Source organism: Salvelinus namaycush, chromosome 3 (assembly GCF_016432855.1).
Source record: "Salvelinus namaycush isolate Seneca chromosome 3, SaNama_1.0, whole genome shotgun sequence".
Taxonomy (NCBI): domain Eukaryota; kingdom Metazoa; phylum Chordata; class Actinopteri; order Salmoniformes; family Salmonidae; genus Salvelinus; species Salvelinus namaycush.
Genome location: NC_052309.1, coordinates 62,650,490 through 62,667,955, shown reverse-complemented (window position 1 = coordinate 62,667,955; position 17,466 = coordinate 62,650,490). Strand labels below are relative to the sequence as shown.

Genomic DNA, 17,466 nt, shown 5'->3' with positions numbered 1-17,466 from the left:
TCAATTTATAGACTTTCGGATCTGCCTAGAGACTCCATTTCAAGGCCCTCTATTCGCTGACACCCAGGGGAAGGCGTATGCAGTGCATCTCAACCAATAGAAGACAGGCAGAGTTATACACAGGTCTGAGAACAGGTTGGAAAAATCTGCATTCTCAACTCCACATAGGGAAATTGCTCTAAGTCCAGTTCTGTTTCACGCACAGACATAATTCAAACGGTTTTAGAAACTAGAGAGTGTTTTCTATCCAATAGTAATAATAATATGCATATTGTACGAGCAAGAATTGAGTACGAGGCAGTTTAATTTGGGAACATCAAGAAAAAATAGTGCTAACAGCTCCCCCTATTGACAAGAAGTTAACCAAAAAAAGTGTTAAACAAATATATATTTTAGATCTTAGATTCTTAAAAGTAGCCACCTTTTGTCTTCATGACTGCTTTTCCAACAGTCTTGAAGGAGTTCCCACATATGCTGAGCACTTGTTGGCTGCTTTTCCTTCACTCTGCGGATTGTGGAGGCCAGGTCATCTGATGCAGCACTCCATCACTCTCCTTCTTGGTTAAATAGCCCTTACACAGCCTGGAGGTGTGTTGGGTCATTGTCCTGTTGAAAAACAAATGATAGTCCCACTAAGCGCAAACCAGATGGGATGGCGTATCACTGCAGAATGTTGTAGTAGCCATGCTGGTTAAGTGTGCATTGAATTTTAAATAAATCACCGGCAAAGCACCCCCACACGTCATTCCTCCATGCTTCACAGTGGGAACCACTCACCTACTCTGCGTCTCACATAGGCAAGGCGGTTGGAACCAAAAATCTCAAATTTGTACTCATCAGACCAAGGGACAGATTTCCACCGGACTAATGTCCATTGCTCATGTTTCTTGGCACAAGCAAGTTTCTTATTCTTATTGGTGTCCTTTTTAGTAGTCGTTTCTTTGCAGCAATTCGACAATGAAGGCCTGATTCACACAGTCTCCTCTGAACAGTTGATGTTGAGATGTGTCTCTTGAACTCTGTGAAGCATTTATTTGTTTCTGAAGCTGGTAACTCTAATGAACTTATCCTCTGCAGCAGAGGTACATCTGGGTCTTCCTTTGCTGTGGTGGTCCTCATGAGAGCCAGTTTCATCATAGATCTGGGTGGTTTTTGAGACTGCGCCTGAAGAAACTTTCAAAGTTCTAGAAATGTTAAAGTTTGACTGACCTTCATGTCTTAAAGTAATGATGGACTGTCGTTTCTCTTTGCTTATTTGAGCTTTTCTTGCCATGATATGGACTTGGTCTTTTACCAAATAGAGTTATCTTATGTATACCACTCCTACCTTGTTACAACACAACGGATTGGCTCAAATGCATTAAGAAGGAAAGACATTCCACAAATTAACTTTTAAGAAGGCACACCTGTTAATCGAAATGCATTCCAGGTGACTACCTCATGAAGTTGTTTGAGAGAATGGGTGGCTACTTTGAAGAATCTCAAATATAACATATATTTTGATTTGTTTGACACTTTTGGTTACTACATGATTCCATATGTGTTATTTCATAGTTTTGATATGTTCACTATCATTCTACAATGTAGAAAACATTTAAAAAGAAAGAAAAATCCATTAATGAGTAGGTGTGTCCAAACCTTTGACTGGTACTGTATATGTATTATTACTATTATTGTATTTTATTTATTTTCTTGGGGGGGGGGGGGGCAATTTCAACCAGCCCACTCTAATAGAAGATGGTCCTTATGATAATTGTCAGAATTGCCAGACCGCCAATCTGCCCATGCCATGAGAGTTTGGACATGGTGTGTCCAGCATGATAAAATACCTAGAGAGTGCCTCCAGACAGACATTGGAAAGCTGTCAAACCATCCCAGACCACACCCACCTCTGCCCCCTCAGCCAGCCACTGAACTCTAAACTCAATGGGGTTAGCATTGGCTTTACAGCGCAGCACACAAAGAGGCACTCCCCAGTCCTCACACATGTGTGTTTTCCAGTCTAGTTGACAGATGGCACGCTTAGGCTGAACTTTCACCCCCAGCCAAACCATGGCTCTGGGCGGCATCAATAAGACGAGATCACACAATGCAGGGCACCGCCATTCATTTGTCACCTCTAATGGCGGTACCCCTTCAAGGTCAGAAGCACTCAGTTGTATGCCTGCACCTTTAATGCAGAAGGCAATGTGTCTTCTATCTTCTATGCATGGCCTTACTTTTTGTGAGTGAATGAGTAATTACATTATATGGCCCAACGAAACTCCAACACGCTTTGTGAAATGGAGTGCAGTACTTTTAACTGATGAATGGCTGGGTGGAATGAATCAGTATCCTATTCCCTCTGGGGGTCTCTTCTTAATCTTACTCAACCAGGCTTTCAGCAGGGGGACATTTAGATGATGGATGACCCATGTTCTCTCTTGGGACCCCTACAGCCACTCTTCCTCTTTGATCCCTGCAACCACCCCACTACTCCCTCCTTGGCCCTTCCCTCCTCTCAGAGCAGAACCTAAGGAGTGACCCAGTCTGCCTGCCTCTCAGGGCCATTTTTGTGAGTCTTCAAACTCCCCTCTCCTCAGTCCTCTTCTCTCTCCAGCTTTCCTTTATGCCATTGCTTCCTCCTCAGTCTGGCTGGGATCCTGCTCTGCTTAACAGACGGGCACTGTTCAGGGCTCCTCATGGCAAGAGGACCCAGAGTGGACCACCTGTACCAACCAATCAGCTCTGTGTTTTCTAGAGCCATGCCCCAGATCACATCCTTGTCCTGGGCTGGCTTCAGTGAAGGAAGGGCAGCAGCTTGGCCCCTCAGATGGAGGGGGGCTACAGAAAGGAAGGAGCACAGAGGCAGGAAAGGGATGGTGAAGAATAAGAAGTTAAATCACAGCTCTGAGGGGACATAGTCTGATAAGGAGTGGTCTGGCTTCTATGAGAAAGTCTGCTCTTCACATGTCCATATAATTATACTGAACACAAATAGAAACACCTGACAGGTGTGGCATATCAAGAAGCTGATTAAGCAGCATGATCATTACACTGGTGCACCCTGTGCTGGGGACAATAAAAGGCCACTCTAACATGTGCAGTTTTGTCACACAACACAGATAATTTAATGTTAATTTCTCTACCATAGGGATGTCCATGACAGCAATGACAAGTTTCAAGTTCATAGACCACTATGAGGTGGATTTACAGTGGTTTAAATGGACACGTAAAATCTGATTTTTTTATTTGTCTATAACTCTTTTGGCCAATCGCGTAGCTTTTTTTCTCAAACTATGTTAAGCCGTGTACCATTTAGTCTCATTTGGTCATATGATTCATGAGAGGAAGATTTTTTCCTTCCCTATAAGCATGCTTCCCTATAAGCACTCAACAAGCACAGTGCTTACACAAATGACTGATGATTGGCTGAGAGAAATTGATGATAAAATGATTGTAGGGGCTGTCTTGTTAGACTTCAGTGCAGCTTATGACATTATCGATCATAGTTTGTTGCTGGAAAAACGTATGTGTTACGTCTTTAATGTGGATAAATAGTTAGTTGTCTAACAGAACACAGAGGGTGTTCTTTAATGGAAGCCTCTCAAACATAATCCAGGTAGATTCAGGAATTCCCCAGGATAGCTCTTTAGGCCCCTTGCTTTTTAACATTTTTACTAACAACATGCCACTGACTTTGAGTAAAGCCAGAGTGTCTATGTATGCGGATGACTCAACACTATACACGTCAGCTACTCCAGCGACTGAAATGACTGCAACACTTAACAAAGAGTTGCAGTTAGTTTCAGAGTGGGTGGCAAGGAATAAGTTAGCCTTAAATATTTCTAAAAGTAAAATCATTGTATTTGGGACAAAACATTCACTAAACTTAAACCTTAACTAAATCTTGTAATAAATAATGTGGAAATTGAGCAAGTTGAGGTGACTAAACTGCTTGGAGTAATCATGGATTGTAAACTGTCATGGTCAAAACATATTGATATAATAGTAGCTAAGATGGGGAGAAGTACATGTATGTCCATAATAAAGCGTTGCTCTGCCTTAACATCACTATCAACAAGGCAGGTCCTACTGGCCCTAGTTTTGTCACACCTTGACTACTGTTCAGTCGTGTGGTCAGGTGACACAAAAAAGGACTTAGGAAAATTGCAATTGGCTCAGAACTGGGCAGCACGGCTGGCCTTTGGATGTACACAGAGAGCTAATATTAATAATATGCATGTCAATCTCTCCTGGCTCAAAGTGGAGGAGAGATTGACTTTATCACTACTTGTATTTATGCGAGGTACTGACATGTTGAATGCACCGAGCTATCTGTCTAAACTACTGGCACACAGCTTGGACACCCATGCATACCCCACAAGACATGCCACAAGGGGTCTCTTCACAGTCCCCAAGTCCAGCACAGACTATGGGAGGCACACAGTACTACATAGAGCCATGACTACATTGAACTCTATTCCACATCAAGTAACTGATGCAAGCAGTCAAATTTGATTAAAAAACACCTTATGGAACAGCAGGGACTGTGAAGCAACACAAACATGCATGCATACAAACACGATAACATATGCACTATACACAAACATACACATGGATTTAGTACTGTAGATATGTGATAGTGGTAGAGTAGGGACCTGAGGGCACACAGTGTGTTGTGAAATCTGTGAATGTATTGTTATTTTTTTTAAATCTTATAAACTGCCTTAATTTTGCTGGACCCCAGGAAGAGTAGCTGCTGCCTTGGCAAATACAACGTTTCAAGTCTTTAGGTCAAACAGGGCGACAGATATGAGGGTTTAAGTGAGACTGCTTATAGAAAACGGTGGCATTCTTATTGGCCAAGTTACTCATGGCATCTAGTTACTCATGGCATCTAGTTTCTCTGTGCCAAATTTGAAAAATAGTTACCAATTACCAATCTATGCTTGAGTTATTTGACAATGTCAACAACAACAACAATTATTCTGAGAATAACAATAGGTTTCACAGCAAAAGATAAGAGAGATATCATGTCCAATTCAGGGACAGAGAAGGTGTCAAATGGGGATATGTGAGTGTAAAAAGACAGAAACTGAACACGTCTCACAGAGATTGACAAAGAGACCCTGAGAAAAGAAGTGGCAACAAGCTACTCTAGAGATGAGGTGGAATGGAACAATGAGCACAGGAATGGATACACACAGTTCAGTAGTCAGAGAAAGAGAGAGAGAGAGATAGAGATGGATGCTACAATACAGCCGGCCTGGGGTGTTCAGTATAGTATAGACCCTCTGCATGGACACGCTTGCCTGGCTGTCTGCACAGATCAGGCCCCATGCTCACGAAATACTAATCATATTAGACAAGTGGCACCGTTACGAGGGGCCAGTGTATTTTTAGGCCTCTTTTTATCCCTTGTGGCAAGCAAAATCAAACAGGGAGAATGGGATTATAGTATGACAGGCAGGTAGACTGTTGTCCAACCTGCAGGGTTAGTCTCTATTGTCTTACTATAGACCAGCAAATCCTGCTAGCTGCCACAATCCCTGGATGCTGCTACTGTACTGTATGTGTGCTGGTTGTCATTTCAATTTGAGGGTTGGATTGATCCCGTGGTTAGGTTCTGTATAATCTGAATAAATTATACATAAATCATTTAGTGTCTCTCTAAAACTGTTTTGTGGGGAGGAAATATTGTTATTCTATTATTACTAGTATTAAAAACAGTACTATCTATATTTCATGAAAACTGTCTACAACTCTTCACTTTGTATTAGCCCATTTCATAGGCCATATGATTGCCACACCAATGCCGTAAACGTTATGCTTCTTGTTCAGTTGCACCCCCAATCTCACAGACTCCTTCTCTCTCTCCCCTCCTTCCCCCACTTTCTCTCCTCTCTCACCCCTTCCCCCTCCAGGAGTCAAAAACCAGCCATGGATACAGCTCCAGAGGAAAGCAGTCACTCTGGCTCTTAACTCTACCAACCCAGAGCTCTCTGCTGTGCTGACCTCCGCACAGAGTCAGTATGAGATAGGAGGTTTCCCCTACCCATTGGGCCTGGAGAGCAATGCCACCGGTGAGAAATAGAGGGAGGGGGTGGAGGGTGGTTTGGGATGGTGGAAGAAGAGAGGGCGGACAGAAGGAGGGGGGAGAGAGAAGGAGGGAGGGGAACAGGAGGATTGAAAATGAGAGGGAAGGTGGGAAACAGGAGATGAGATAGGAAGAGAAGGATGGATGGAGGGAAATACATGGGTAAAAGACAGGCTGAAAATGCAGAATTGCTCAAGTGGAAAATACAGAGATTTTGACCAAAATAGATTTCTGTCAAAAACTCCCAAATTATGAGAAATGATGGCAGGAAACCATGGGAGAAGTATGATTACATAGTATTATGTCTGAGTGTCATGAATGATGAGAAGCCAATGGATAGTGTCTGTTGGAAAGACTCGTCTGACAAGTGTAAACCAGGTCAACCATGACGATGATGATGATGCCTTAGAATGGTTAACAAACGGTAAATTGCTGAGGGTGAATATTGTGATATTTGCATGATGATGGTAGCGTTAGCGTTATTTGTGTTGAGAGGCATGGTAGCAAGCCTTGTTTGGGATTTTCTACTGCTGGGTTCTACACCACACTGGTGTTTGGTCTAAAGACCTTTGTGTCGTCTCTCCCCAGGGGCTAACAGTAGCTGGGTGGGGCTGACGGCGGTGGCGGCGGTCAATGCCCAGCTCTTCAGTCGTAACGGGACCAGTGTTCAGGTGTGGGACCCCGTCCATATCTGCATCCCCCTGCCCTTAGACACACCCCTGCAGACAGCCACCAGTGTCCCCGTGTGGAGGTTCGACGACAAGACAGGTAAAGGGAACCACCCACCATCATAGCTGACCAATACCGAGAGCCCTCCATGTACAAGTGTCATCAATTTGTTTGATAGAGTGCTGACTCTGAGTGCTGTCAGTTGACAATGGTTTCCCTAAAAAAAACATTATTGTATTCAGAAACATCCTCGTACATACCCATCAACAGTGGGCTTACTGCTATACTCAAATACATACATAAAAATGCCTGTCAATAAAAAACTGCCATTGATAGTAAGCCACCGTCCGTCGGACCACAAATCTAAGGCATATAAATGGCAGTGGTCTGAGCTTGGAAGGGGCGAATAAGAGTAGCCTCTAGTTCATATGCTCTAACTAGGGCTGCCTGGACTCCCAGCTGGTCACAGCTAGCCTGGTTCAACCAGACTGAACGCTGTGCTCAGCACTGTTTTCCTCAGTTCAGTGTGGTTTCCCCAGGCTAGCTGATCCTGTCTCACATGGGTTAATCCTCTTCCGCGCTGCTCCTCAGTGTCTGAAATATCGCAGTTCACTTGGCTGACAGTACTGTTATACAACTGCTGTGCATGCTTTCATAGGGAGGGAGCCACACAACGCTCTCCATCTCTTTCTCTCTCTCTCTCTCTTACACATTTCTCTCTTTCTGTCTCTCTTTCTCTCACACTCACAAACACACTCTCTCTCCCCCTCTCTGCCTCTCTCTTGCTCTGCATCTGCCTCCCTCTCTCTCCCTCTTGCTTTCTCTCTCTTTTCTATTTAAATGTAACCTTTATTTAACTAGGCAAGTCAGTTAAGAACAAATTCTTATTTACAATGACGGCCTACCCCGGCCAAACCCGGACGATGTTGTGCGCTGCCCTATTGGACTCCCAATCACGGCCGGATGTGATACAGCCTGGAATCGAACCGGGGACTGAGATGCAGTGCCTTAGACCGCTGCTCCACTCGGGGGCCCCCTCTTCCTCTCTCACTCTCTCTGCCTCTCTATCTCTTTCTCTCTCTCTCATACACTCACTTTCCCCCGTTGCTTTATGCAGTGGTGTAAAGTACTTAAGTAAAAAACACTTTCAAGTACTACTTAAGTAGTTTTTGGGGGTATCTGTACTTTACTTTTATATATTTTTTTTTTACTACTTTTACTTCATTACATTCCTTAGGAAAATATTGTACTTTTTACTCCATACATTTTCCCTGACACCCAAAAGTACTCGTTACATTTTGAATGCTTAGCAGGACAGGAAAATAGTCAAATTCACACACTTATCAACTGAACAGCCCTGGTCATCCGTACTGCCTCTGATCTGGCGGACTCACTAAACACACGTGCTTTGTTTGTAAATTATGTCTGAAGGTTGGAGTGTGCCTGTGGCTTTCCGTAAATTAAAGAAACAAGAAAATGGGGCCATCTGGTTTGCTTAATATAATGGATTTGAAATGATTGATAGTTTTACTTTTGATACTTAAGTATATTTTAAACCAAATACTTTTATACTTTTACTCAAGTAGAATTTTACTGGGTGACTTTCTTTTACTTGAGTCATTTTCTATTAAGGTATCTTTACTTTTACTCAAGTATGATAGTTGGGTACTTTTTCCACCACTGGCTTTATGGAACCGATGCCTAAAAACTCCAGACCAGGGTTGTTTCTTGTCCTGACAACCGGTCCGGACTTCCCATGGCAGCCATTGTTCCAGTGTGTCTGAACCGGAACATGCAGATCACTGCAGATCTCATTGACATGCCTGGCATTTCCCTACCGAGATTCACATTACCATAACTATGCTGAAGAAACCCTGGTAAACACTTCCTATGAATGCCTAATGCATTATGGATTTAGACATAGATGTTTATGAGCAGTTATTAGTGCCTACGTTGTGCATTATTATGCATGATTCATAGCTCAGGCGTTCTAAATGTGCTTATAATGCATTATGAAGAGGGTATTCATAGGAAGTGTTACCGAAGCCATGGGCCTATTTCTACAGATCTCCATGATAACCTCAACTTCTTGAAGTTGGATTTCAAGGATGGGACAGTACACAATGGACTGAGGAGAGCAAGCCTAATGAATAAAAAGTAATAACCAACCAGACACTTGCCAAGTCTGGATATGGCTTCCCAAGGGTAGATTAATGAAGCACCTATCTGACAGGCTCCATTTGGATTCCCGGGATCCTTCCATGATTGTATCTTCAATACAGAGAGCAATATGCATGCACAACTCGAGCTATCGCATTTAGAAATCATGGACATGCATTGATCGGCAGATCCCAACGATGCACAAAAGATGGGTGTGTCATTCTGATACCATAGTTGTGGGTTGGATGTGCAGAAAACATGAAAAGAGACTTTGTGTAAACATCCCTTTTTAACACCCTGTGGGAATGATGATGTGATTAGGCCTGTTATGTAGCTCCAGGAGGCCTGGGACAGAGGAGGCAATGTTCCCCACCTCTCTGGTCCTATGTTGCCACGGTAACATGTTATGAGATGCAAACAGAGACACAGATGGACGGAGGGGAGGAGGGAGGGGAGTGTTCTTGAGTAGAGGAGAAAGGGGACAACAAAGCTGTGGTGGAGGGAGAGATTTTTGATAGTGGGGTGAGCTGGTCTGTTGGAGTTAGCTGTAGGCTATTGCTCACATCCTGTCAGGATGGCTAAGATGACTGAGGAGTAATGGTTGTGAGTGCTGACCCTAACATTCAGTATTGGGACAAAACAAGTTACTGAGCTTGGGACAAAACAGGTTACTGCCAATTGACTAGGCACCCCCCACTAACAACAATCTCTCACTCTCTCACTCCATTAAGTGGCTTATATTGTGGGTATTTGTGGGTGTTGTATTTAGTAGTTTGCTAAAATTCGATGTATGCAAGTGTTTTACTCTGTACCATAGCTGAGAGTAAATGGAAATCAAATCTTTACAGTAAAACCCAAAAGAACAATATAGCACAGGATTTAAGCAAACTGATTAGTCAAACATAGAGTTGCAGCGTTAGGTTCATGCATTATTTAACTGTATGGGTTTTTATTCAACCGTCCGCTAAAGTGGGAGGCCCAGAGCTCATATCTCATTATCTGCAGTGACGAACAAACAGTTAGCTAGGCGGTGAGAGGCTTACTGATTATAATGTGGACACCAGGGTGGATGTGTTGTTAACCGTGTCATCTCTAAAGGGGTCACCTCTAATTCCACCATACACACACACACACACACACACACACACACACACACACACACACACACACACACACACACACACACACACACCCTGCTCTGGGGGTGTGGGCTTTTATTTGCTTAAGAGGGAAGAGTGCCCCCCACTGACCCTCATGTAGTACTGCAGCAAGTGGTGTCCTACAGTATGTCTCTTCTTTCTTTCTCGTTCTTTCCCTGAGTTATCCTGAGTTTTCCCTGACCTATGCAGAAGCAGTAAACCTGAAAGTTTCTACTCAAAACAAATCAAGTAACATCACAGGTTCACCCAATGTCAACAAGTACTAGACAGGTAGAATCCCACACAGAATCCCACACAGAGCAATAAAATAAACTCCTGTGGAGCTTTAGATCAGTGTTGAGTAGAGAAATGGGCCTCTAGTCTAGTATGCCCAGGGGGTCCTCTAGATTTATGAGTTACTGTAAGTCTGGATGCCTGGGCTTCTCTTCCAGAGTCAGGTTTTACACCAGATTTCTCTCACACACACACACTCCACTCCTCCAGTGTGCCAGGTTACACTTGCAAGACTTTGTGCTAAGGCTTTAAATCCACAATGGGTTTTGTAGATGTTTGGGGTAGAAGAGGAGATTGGGGAAACCTGCCAGGAGCACTCGGAATACTCTAGCAAATAGAATCAGGTGCTGCAGCGGAAGCCTTTAATTGGTGGGTACTGTAGTGTACTGTGGCACTGTGACAGATCTATCAAGGAAGAGCTAAATGGGCTGTAATGCCAGGCTGCTGACTGTCAGTCAGGATTGAGACTGAGAGGAAATTAGATTTTAGAGTGAAACATGGAGAAGATTCATATTCATTGGACGTGGGTGGATGGCCAGAGTGAGCTGCCGCTGAAGAGAGAAATGGATTTGTTTCGGACTGAATCACAAGTTTGTGCGTATGTGGGTGTGCGTACAGTCTGTGCATATCCATTTGCACATTTGCATGACAAATGAGTACAAGAGAAAATACAGTGTGATGATGAGTCAAAGAAGTTGAATCAAAGTTGAACATGACCCTTTCGTCAGGCGGGAGGAAAACTCTTTCTTTCTTTCTCTCTCTCTCTGTCCATGATGACCCCTCCCATGTGATCTCCTCCCATCCTCCTCCTTCACGGAGTCTTTAAAAGGGAAAGGAGGAGGAAGAAGGAAGACAGTGTTTCTTGTTCCATATAGCCCAGGAGACTCTAAATCAGAGGCGCCATTATCTCTCCAGACTCAGCTGTGAGTCTGTGTTTGTTTTGGAGACGGATCACATGCCCGCACACACTCTGTCAGGGGGTAGTGGGGGGTGGCTTGGAAATCCCCCTGCCTTATACTGAGGAGATAAACAAAAGCCCCTACTACTGTTTGTCTGTGTGCATGATGACCCCTAGTGGTTGACATACAGCACTACATCCATGGTCGAGCACTTCCTAGATAAGTGATCTGGCATGACACACATTCACACTTCAATTCACTCTCACCTCCCTTTTACCCCTACTTTAGAGGATTGTTGAGTGTGTATCTATTCACACCACTTAGGGTGTGTTAATTAGAGCTTGTCTTAATATGTAGCCTAGAAGTCCTAGGTTGACTTCTCAGGTGGTTCAATGTTTGAGGTTGTGGATGCCAGATCGTCTATTAATGTCTAAAAATAGATGTACTGTAGCCAATGGGCAGTAAAGGTGGCCTAATGGATTTTCAGGCCTGCGTCTATATTCACAAAGCGTCAGTAGAAGTGCTGATCTAGGATCAGTTTTGACTTTTAGATCATAATGAATAAGATGACCTGATCCTAGATGAGCACATTTAATTAATACAGGCCCTGGTTGTATTGCTGCTGTGATGACAAAGGCAATATATTCACAGACTTCCCTTGCCTGGGGTATTAGCACTAAAAGAGGAGTCCAACAAATGTTTGTAGTCTAAACAGATGATAATGATCTAATAGTTATTTAAACTAATAGTTGTATTGCTTATTCGAGTTGAAAGGCAATGTTATGTTTATTTTTTCAAATATGTTATTAATCATAAGCTATATCTTACTGTAAACGTGACATTTTTATTTTAGGCCACTGTTTGCATTCTCCCCTACAATGTGTTAAAATCATTCAGGACACTTGCATAAGTCACATGTAGGACTAATCATAACCTGCTTCTGTGTTTATGTTTTCTGCAAAGTGAAAATGCTAAAGAGAATGACAGAAATTAAAACTATTTTAGGAGCGGGAGGATGATGTAGAAGGGGACCTTGGGTGTACTGTGGGCAGAGGTCTCCCTGTCAAGACGCATTAAGCTACCCAATTCTGACACTCTCCTCAGGGCGCCTGGCATCATGGGAAATGGTTCTTATTTTCTCTTTTTTTTTTATGACCAAGTTTTTATTTATTTTGTCTTTTTTTGGTCTTTTTTTCCCCCCTCGCTCCTCTTTCGTTATTGTGGTTATGGTCGGAAAGCATCTGCCTGGACTCAAAGCTGTCTTCCTTCCTTGAATCACGTTATTCGCTCATCATTTGTGTATGCTCTATCCCGACGAGCTACGCATCACTGGATATGAATGCATAACACCGCTGGCCTTATAATGTCAAATAATAGATTCACAGCATACGTTCAGTACAGTAACTATGGAGCTGTTCCATCTGCTCACGCCAGGATTAAATAGAATATACTGTGTATATGTGATTTTCCTTGAAATTATTGTGTACAGGGATTATGAGCATGCATTGGGAAAAAAGAAATTCGAAATCAGTATTGTTAGTGCAGAGCAGGGATACTCACAAAAATAGATATTTTCAGTTTTGGGAATATATTTTGGATTGATAAGGATCTTAATGGAAATGTACACACACATCTCTTCAATTGTTAAGGAAGTTGACATACAATGTTTAATGTAATTCCTACTCTACTCTAACTAATTCTGTCCGCATGCTGACTTGTACTTCAACAGGACTCTGGGTCAGGAAAGGAACCGGATACATCAAGAAAGAAGGAGCACAGCTGACATGGAGTTTTGTGGCCAACCAGCTAGGATACTGGCTGGCTGCCTTTCCCTCAAACACAGGTACAGTAACTATGTCCAGAGATGCGCAGTATTTCCGTTACATGTATTTGAAATATGTATTTAAATGACTTCTGAGTATTTTGCTATTTGTATTACAATGGGCTGAATTACACTCCAATGTATTTTGTAACAAGATACTTTCGAGAGCTGTAATTTGTATTTTCAAAAATACTTTTCTATACCATTTTTTTTTTATAGCTGTTCACAATTTTGTGGCTCTCCTTTCACCCTGCGTTGGTATCAGAAGTCTGATGGCACCATGGTGTGATAAGAGCGTCTGCTAAATGAACTAAATATAAATGTACATGTAAAAATTAACAATATAAAAGCATGCAGAGTATTATTCTAATGAGCTCCATCCCGAAACAAGGCCAATAATAATACCTAGTGTGCTTTGCAGTTAATTTTTCTATGTTCATTTTCACATATATTTTGGTAATTTAGCAGACATTCTTATCCAGAGTGATTTACAGTCCCTGCATTCAACTAATCTAGATAAACAGCATATCACAGTCATAGCAAGTAAAACGATTCTGTAACCATTACTGAGAATGTTGTTGCTGCTCGGGCCAACTACTTGCAAATGTATTTTCTTGTTTTAAAATACATAATACATGCATTTTAATGAAATACATTACAAAATACAAGTATTTCATCATTTATTTTTGATACATAGATTTGTATGGTATTTTGTGATTTTTGCCCATCCCTGACTATGTCAACAATGTTGACATAGCTCAGGTTTGCATCAGTCTGACATTTCTTCTACAGCCACACTGTAGGCCCCCTACTGGAGACCCGTGGGTGATTTTATTATGCCCCCGAAGTTTTCTAAGCAAAAAAAATAGTTTTTCATTTTGGAAATCTGTTCCAAACTATTCCCACACATAATAGAGAGACATATGTGATTGTATACAAATGTAAGCAAGGTTTGAAATGATTATGCTTTCAGTCTGTTTGAACTTTTTGAGGTCATTTTGCAGTCTACTGATTATTTCTAATTATGTTACGGCCCCCTGACCATCCGCTCAATAAAAAGAAAAACGGCCCACGGCTGAATCTAGTTGGTGATGCCTGTCTTAAGACTATGTCAATATGAGATAGAAATTGAATAATGAACACTTGTTTGTGCACTTTTGCGATGAAACTGTATAGCTAGGGGTTGTGGTCTGTCCATTACAAAGCTTTTTGTAGGGAGTCCTGTTGGAGACTTGGCCCATCCTAGTATCTTATTTATCACTGTAACCAATTTCTGTAAATTTACTGCTAAACATTTTGTTAGCTATTGTAATTCTATATTAATGTACAGTACTCTAAAGAGCAATGCATTATGGGGGCTCAATGGCATTCCGCTACACTGCGGTAAAATTACAGTAAAGTACTGTATTACCTGTTTTGCTGTATATTTACAGCAGCATAATGTGAATGATGGTATATTGTGGGGAAATGTTGTGGGCGGGGAAAGAATCTCGGTCTATTTAAAACATTTTAAGCATTCCTTGTAATACTCTATATTTGTTGCACCCGTTAGTGAGAACGCTGTTCCCCACAGAATACACTACCATACCGTATTTTTGGAAACTAAAAACCTTGACCTGTAAATTGACAGTAATTTACTGGCTAATGTGCTGCCAGTAATTTACTGTAGTACAGTACTAGATTGTATTTTTGGAATCTAAAATCTGTTCCGGTAATCGACAGTAATTTACTGGCTACAGTGCTGCTAGTAACTTATTGTAATTCATTACCACCCCACAGAATACAGTACCATACTCTATTTTTGGAGCACCAAACATCTTTTGAACACTAGTGTTATTGTTGTTTCTGGGTCATTAACATATTTTGAGGCATGCAATGTAAGAGGCTATTTTTTCCACCCTTTAGTGAGAGTGCTGAACCAATTTTAACTGATATGTGGTAGTAGTTCCTTAACAATTTAATGTTTGTAGGGGACAAATCAGTGGCAGCATGTCTCAAACCTTTAATGGATGAGTGTTTAGCTATCTCCTTTTGATCGGTTTGCCCTGGCGTCACTGCCAGTTTAGAAGCCTTTGTTAAGGCTCCTACAAGTGATATAAAACACCAAATATTCATTAGTATGCTGTAATATATAATTGCATATTCACTGTTAACAATTACTTTAACTTTATTACAATACAATTTAACAATAAACTACTGTTTTGCTGTTTTTGCTATATATTTACTGCAGCATTCTGTAAATTATAGTGCATTGTGGGAAAATGTTGTGGGAGGGGAACAATATTTGGCTCATTATCATATTCCGAGGCATGCCTTGTAAGTAGCTATATTTATTGCACCCGTTAGTAAGAATACTGTACCATCTGAACTAATATGTGGTAGTAGTGCCCTAACAATTGAATGTGTATAGGGACAGGTCAGAGTGGCAGCAAGTCTTAAACCTTTAGTGTTTGAGTGTTTTGCCAAGTCTGTTTTGCCCTGTAATCTATCGATGTTACGTTTGATACCGGCGCTCCGAGATGTATCACTTTATCAGAAGCACATGATCAATGACGTGCAAAGCTTTATTTTTCTGCCGAACAACCACCTGATTGGTTTTTTAGATGACGATGTCATCTATATAATTTGTCTGTTCTAAATTGTTTTGACCAGCAGGTGCCACTAGAGTACACTGTGTTGATCAAAGCCTTGAGTAATGAACCTGTTTTTGACACAAATTGGCTGGAAAGCCTCAATGCTTCTAGAAGCTTCTTTTCCCCACCACTACTGTAATCACGGACAATTTGGAAGCCTTTGTTTAGGCCTCTAGAAGTGCAAGTGATATAAACACCAAATATTCATAAATATGCTGTAATATACACATACCTAGCAGCCAACCTGCTTGCACCAATCCCATGTAATTGCAGTAAAATACCAATATTCCGATAGCTGTAGCATTTATTTTCTTACAGTATTATACTGTATCGTTGCAATGATATTACAGTAACTTACAGGAATCTGGTAGCAAGTTACTGTGAATATTACAGTAATGTACTTGGCACTGGCCAGAGCTGGGCAAAGATACATCAAAAGGTATCTTGTTACAAATAGAAAATACCTTGAAGACCAATGTATCCTTAACTACAACAACATTCTCAGTAACAGTTACAGAAACATTTTACTTGCAATGACTGTGATATGTGTTTTGTTTAATGACTGTAAGTTGCTCTGGACAGAAAAGTCTGCTAAATGACCCAAATGTCAATTTAAAAAGGAACACATGCAAAGCAAACTGCTGGGTATTATTCTAGTGAGTTCCACACTCAAACTATTTGTTTGGGGGTGGAGCTCATTAGAATAATACCCAGCAGTGTGTGTTGCAATTGTTCATTTTTACATTTACATTTTGGTAATTCACTCATCCAGAGTGACTTACAGTGAGTGCATTAAACGAGAATGTTTTTGTAGTTAAGCTGGCTGCTTGCAGGTTTATTTTTGTATTAGAAAATACAAATACATGTATTATAATTAAACTGTTACAAAATACATGAATTGTACTTCAGGCCAGTGAAATACAAATGACGAAATAGGTATTGAAATACCAAACAGATATACTGCCCATCATTGGCGCTAGCTGCCTGCACTGTAAATCTGCAACAGTTTACCAACCACTATACTTCCAGTAATGCACTGTAAATTTAGTAAAGACAGCATGTAGCTGTAGTCAGGTGTTACAGTAATATTTTGTACATTTGTGTTTCAGTAAAGGTCCTGTAAATCTACAGTAATTTACTGGCTTCTGTGCTGACAGTATTTTACTGTAGATTTACAGTAAGCTACAGGCTACTGTGTTGCCAGTAATTTACTATAAAAAAGACAGGAAATGTTTTACAGTGCACCCCTATGTTGTAGGCTCAGCTTTGAACCCCATGGGCCTGCGAGACATCACCACCTACCATACCATCTTCCTCCTAACCATCCTGGGCTCCATGGCTCTGCTGGTGCTGGTGCTGCTCTGTCTGCTGCTCTATTACTGCAGGTTGGTATCAGGCCCAGCGTGTCTCAACTCAGGTCCTGGAGTAGTCAGTCCCAGTGTGGCACATTTTTGTTCCAACCCAGCACTAGTTTTGAACTAGCCACTCTACGAGTCATCAAGCACCAGGTTTAGGGTAAATTCCATTTAAATTCCAGTCCCTTCAGGAAATATACTGATATTCCAATTCCCTTTAATGCTTTTCAACAAGGAACATTTGGAACTACTTTCTGAATTTAAATGGAATTGACTCCAACCCTGTCAGGCACTTGCTTAGTTGAATCAGTGGCGTTATTACTGGCCTGGGTCCAAAATGTAATATAAAAATATAACCAATCCGGGACTCTATTTGTTGTTTAATTTCCTGTTTACAGGGAGTCAAAATGTGATAC

General features: G+C 41.5%; 1 protein-coding gene across 1 annotated transcript in view; it reads left to right on the top strand.

The window, feature by feature from the left end:
• Window positions 1-17,466, top strand: part of fam171a2a (family with sequence similarity 171 member A2a) — a 58,884-nt gene that overhangs the window by 38,422 nt on the left and 2,996 nt on the right. Inside the window, exons 4-7 of the mRNA XM_038981206.1 lie at window positions 5,907-6,065; window positions 6,668-6,847; window positions 12,970-13,083; window positions 16,954-17,080. Coding sequence (XP_038837134.1) covers window positions 5,907-6,065; window positions 6,668-6,847; window positions 12,970-13,083; window positions 16,954-17,080 — 580 coding nt within the window. The remainder of the gene's footprint in view (window positions 1-5,906; window positions 6,066-6,667; window positions 6,848-12,969; window positions 13,084-16,953; window positions 17,081-17,466) is intronic.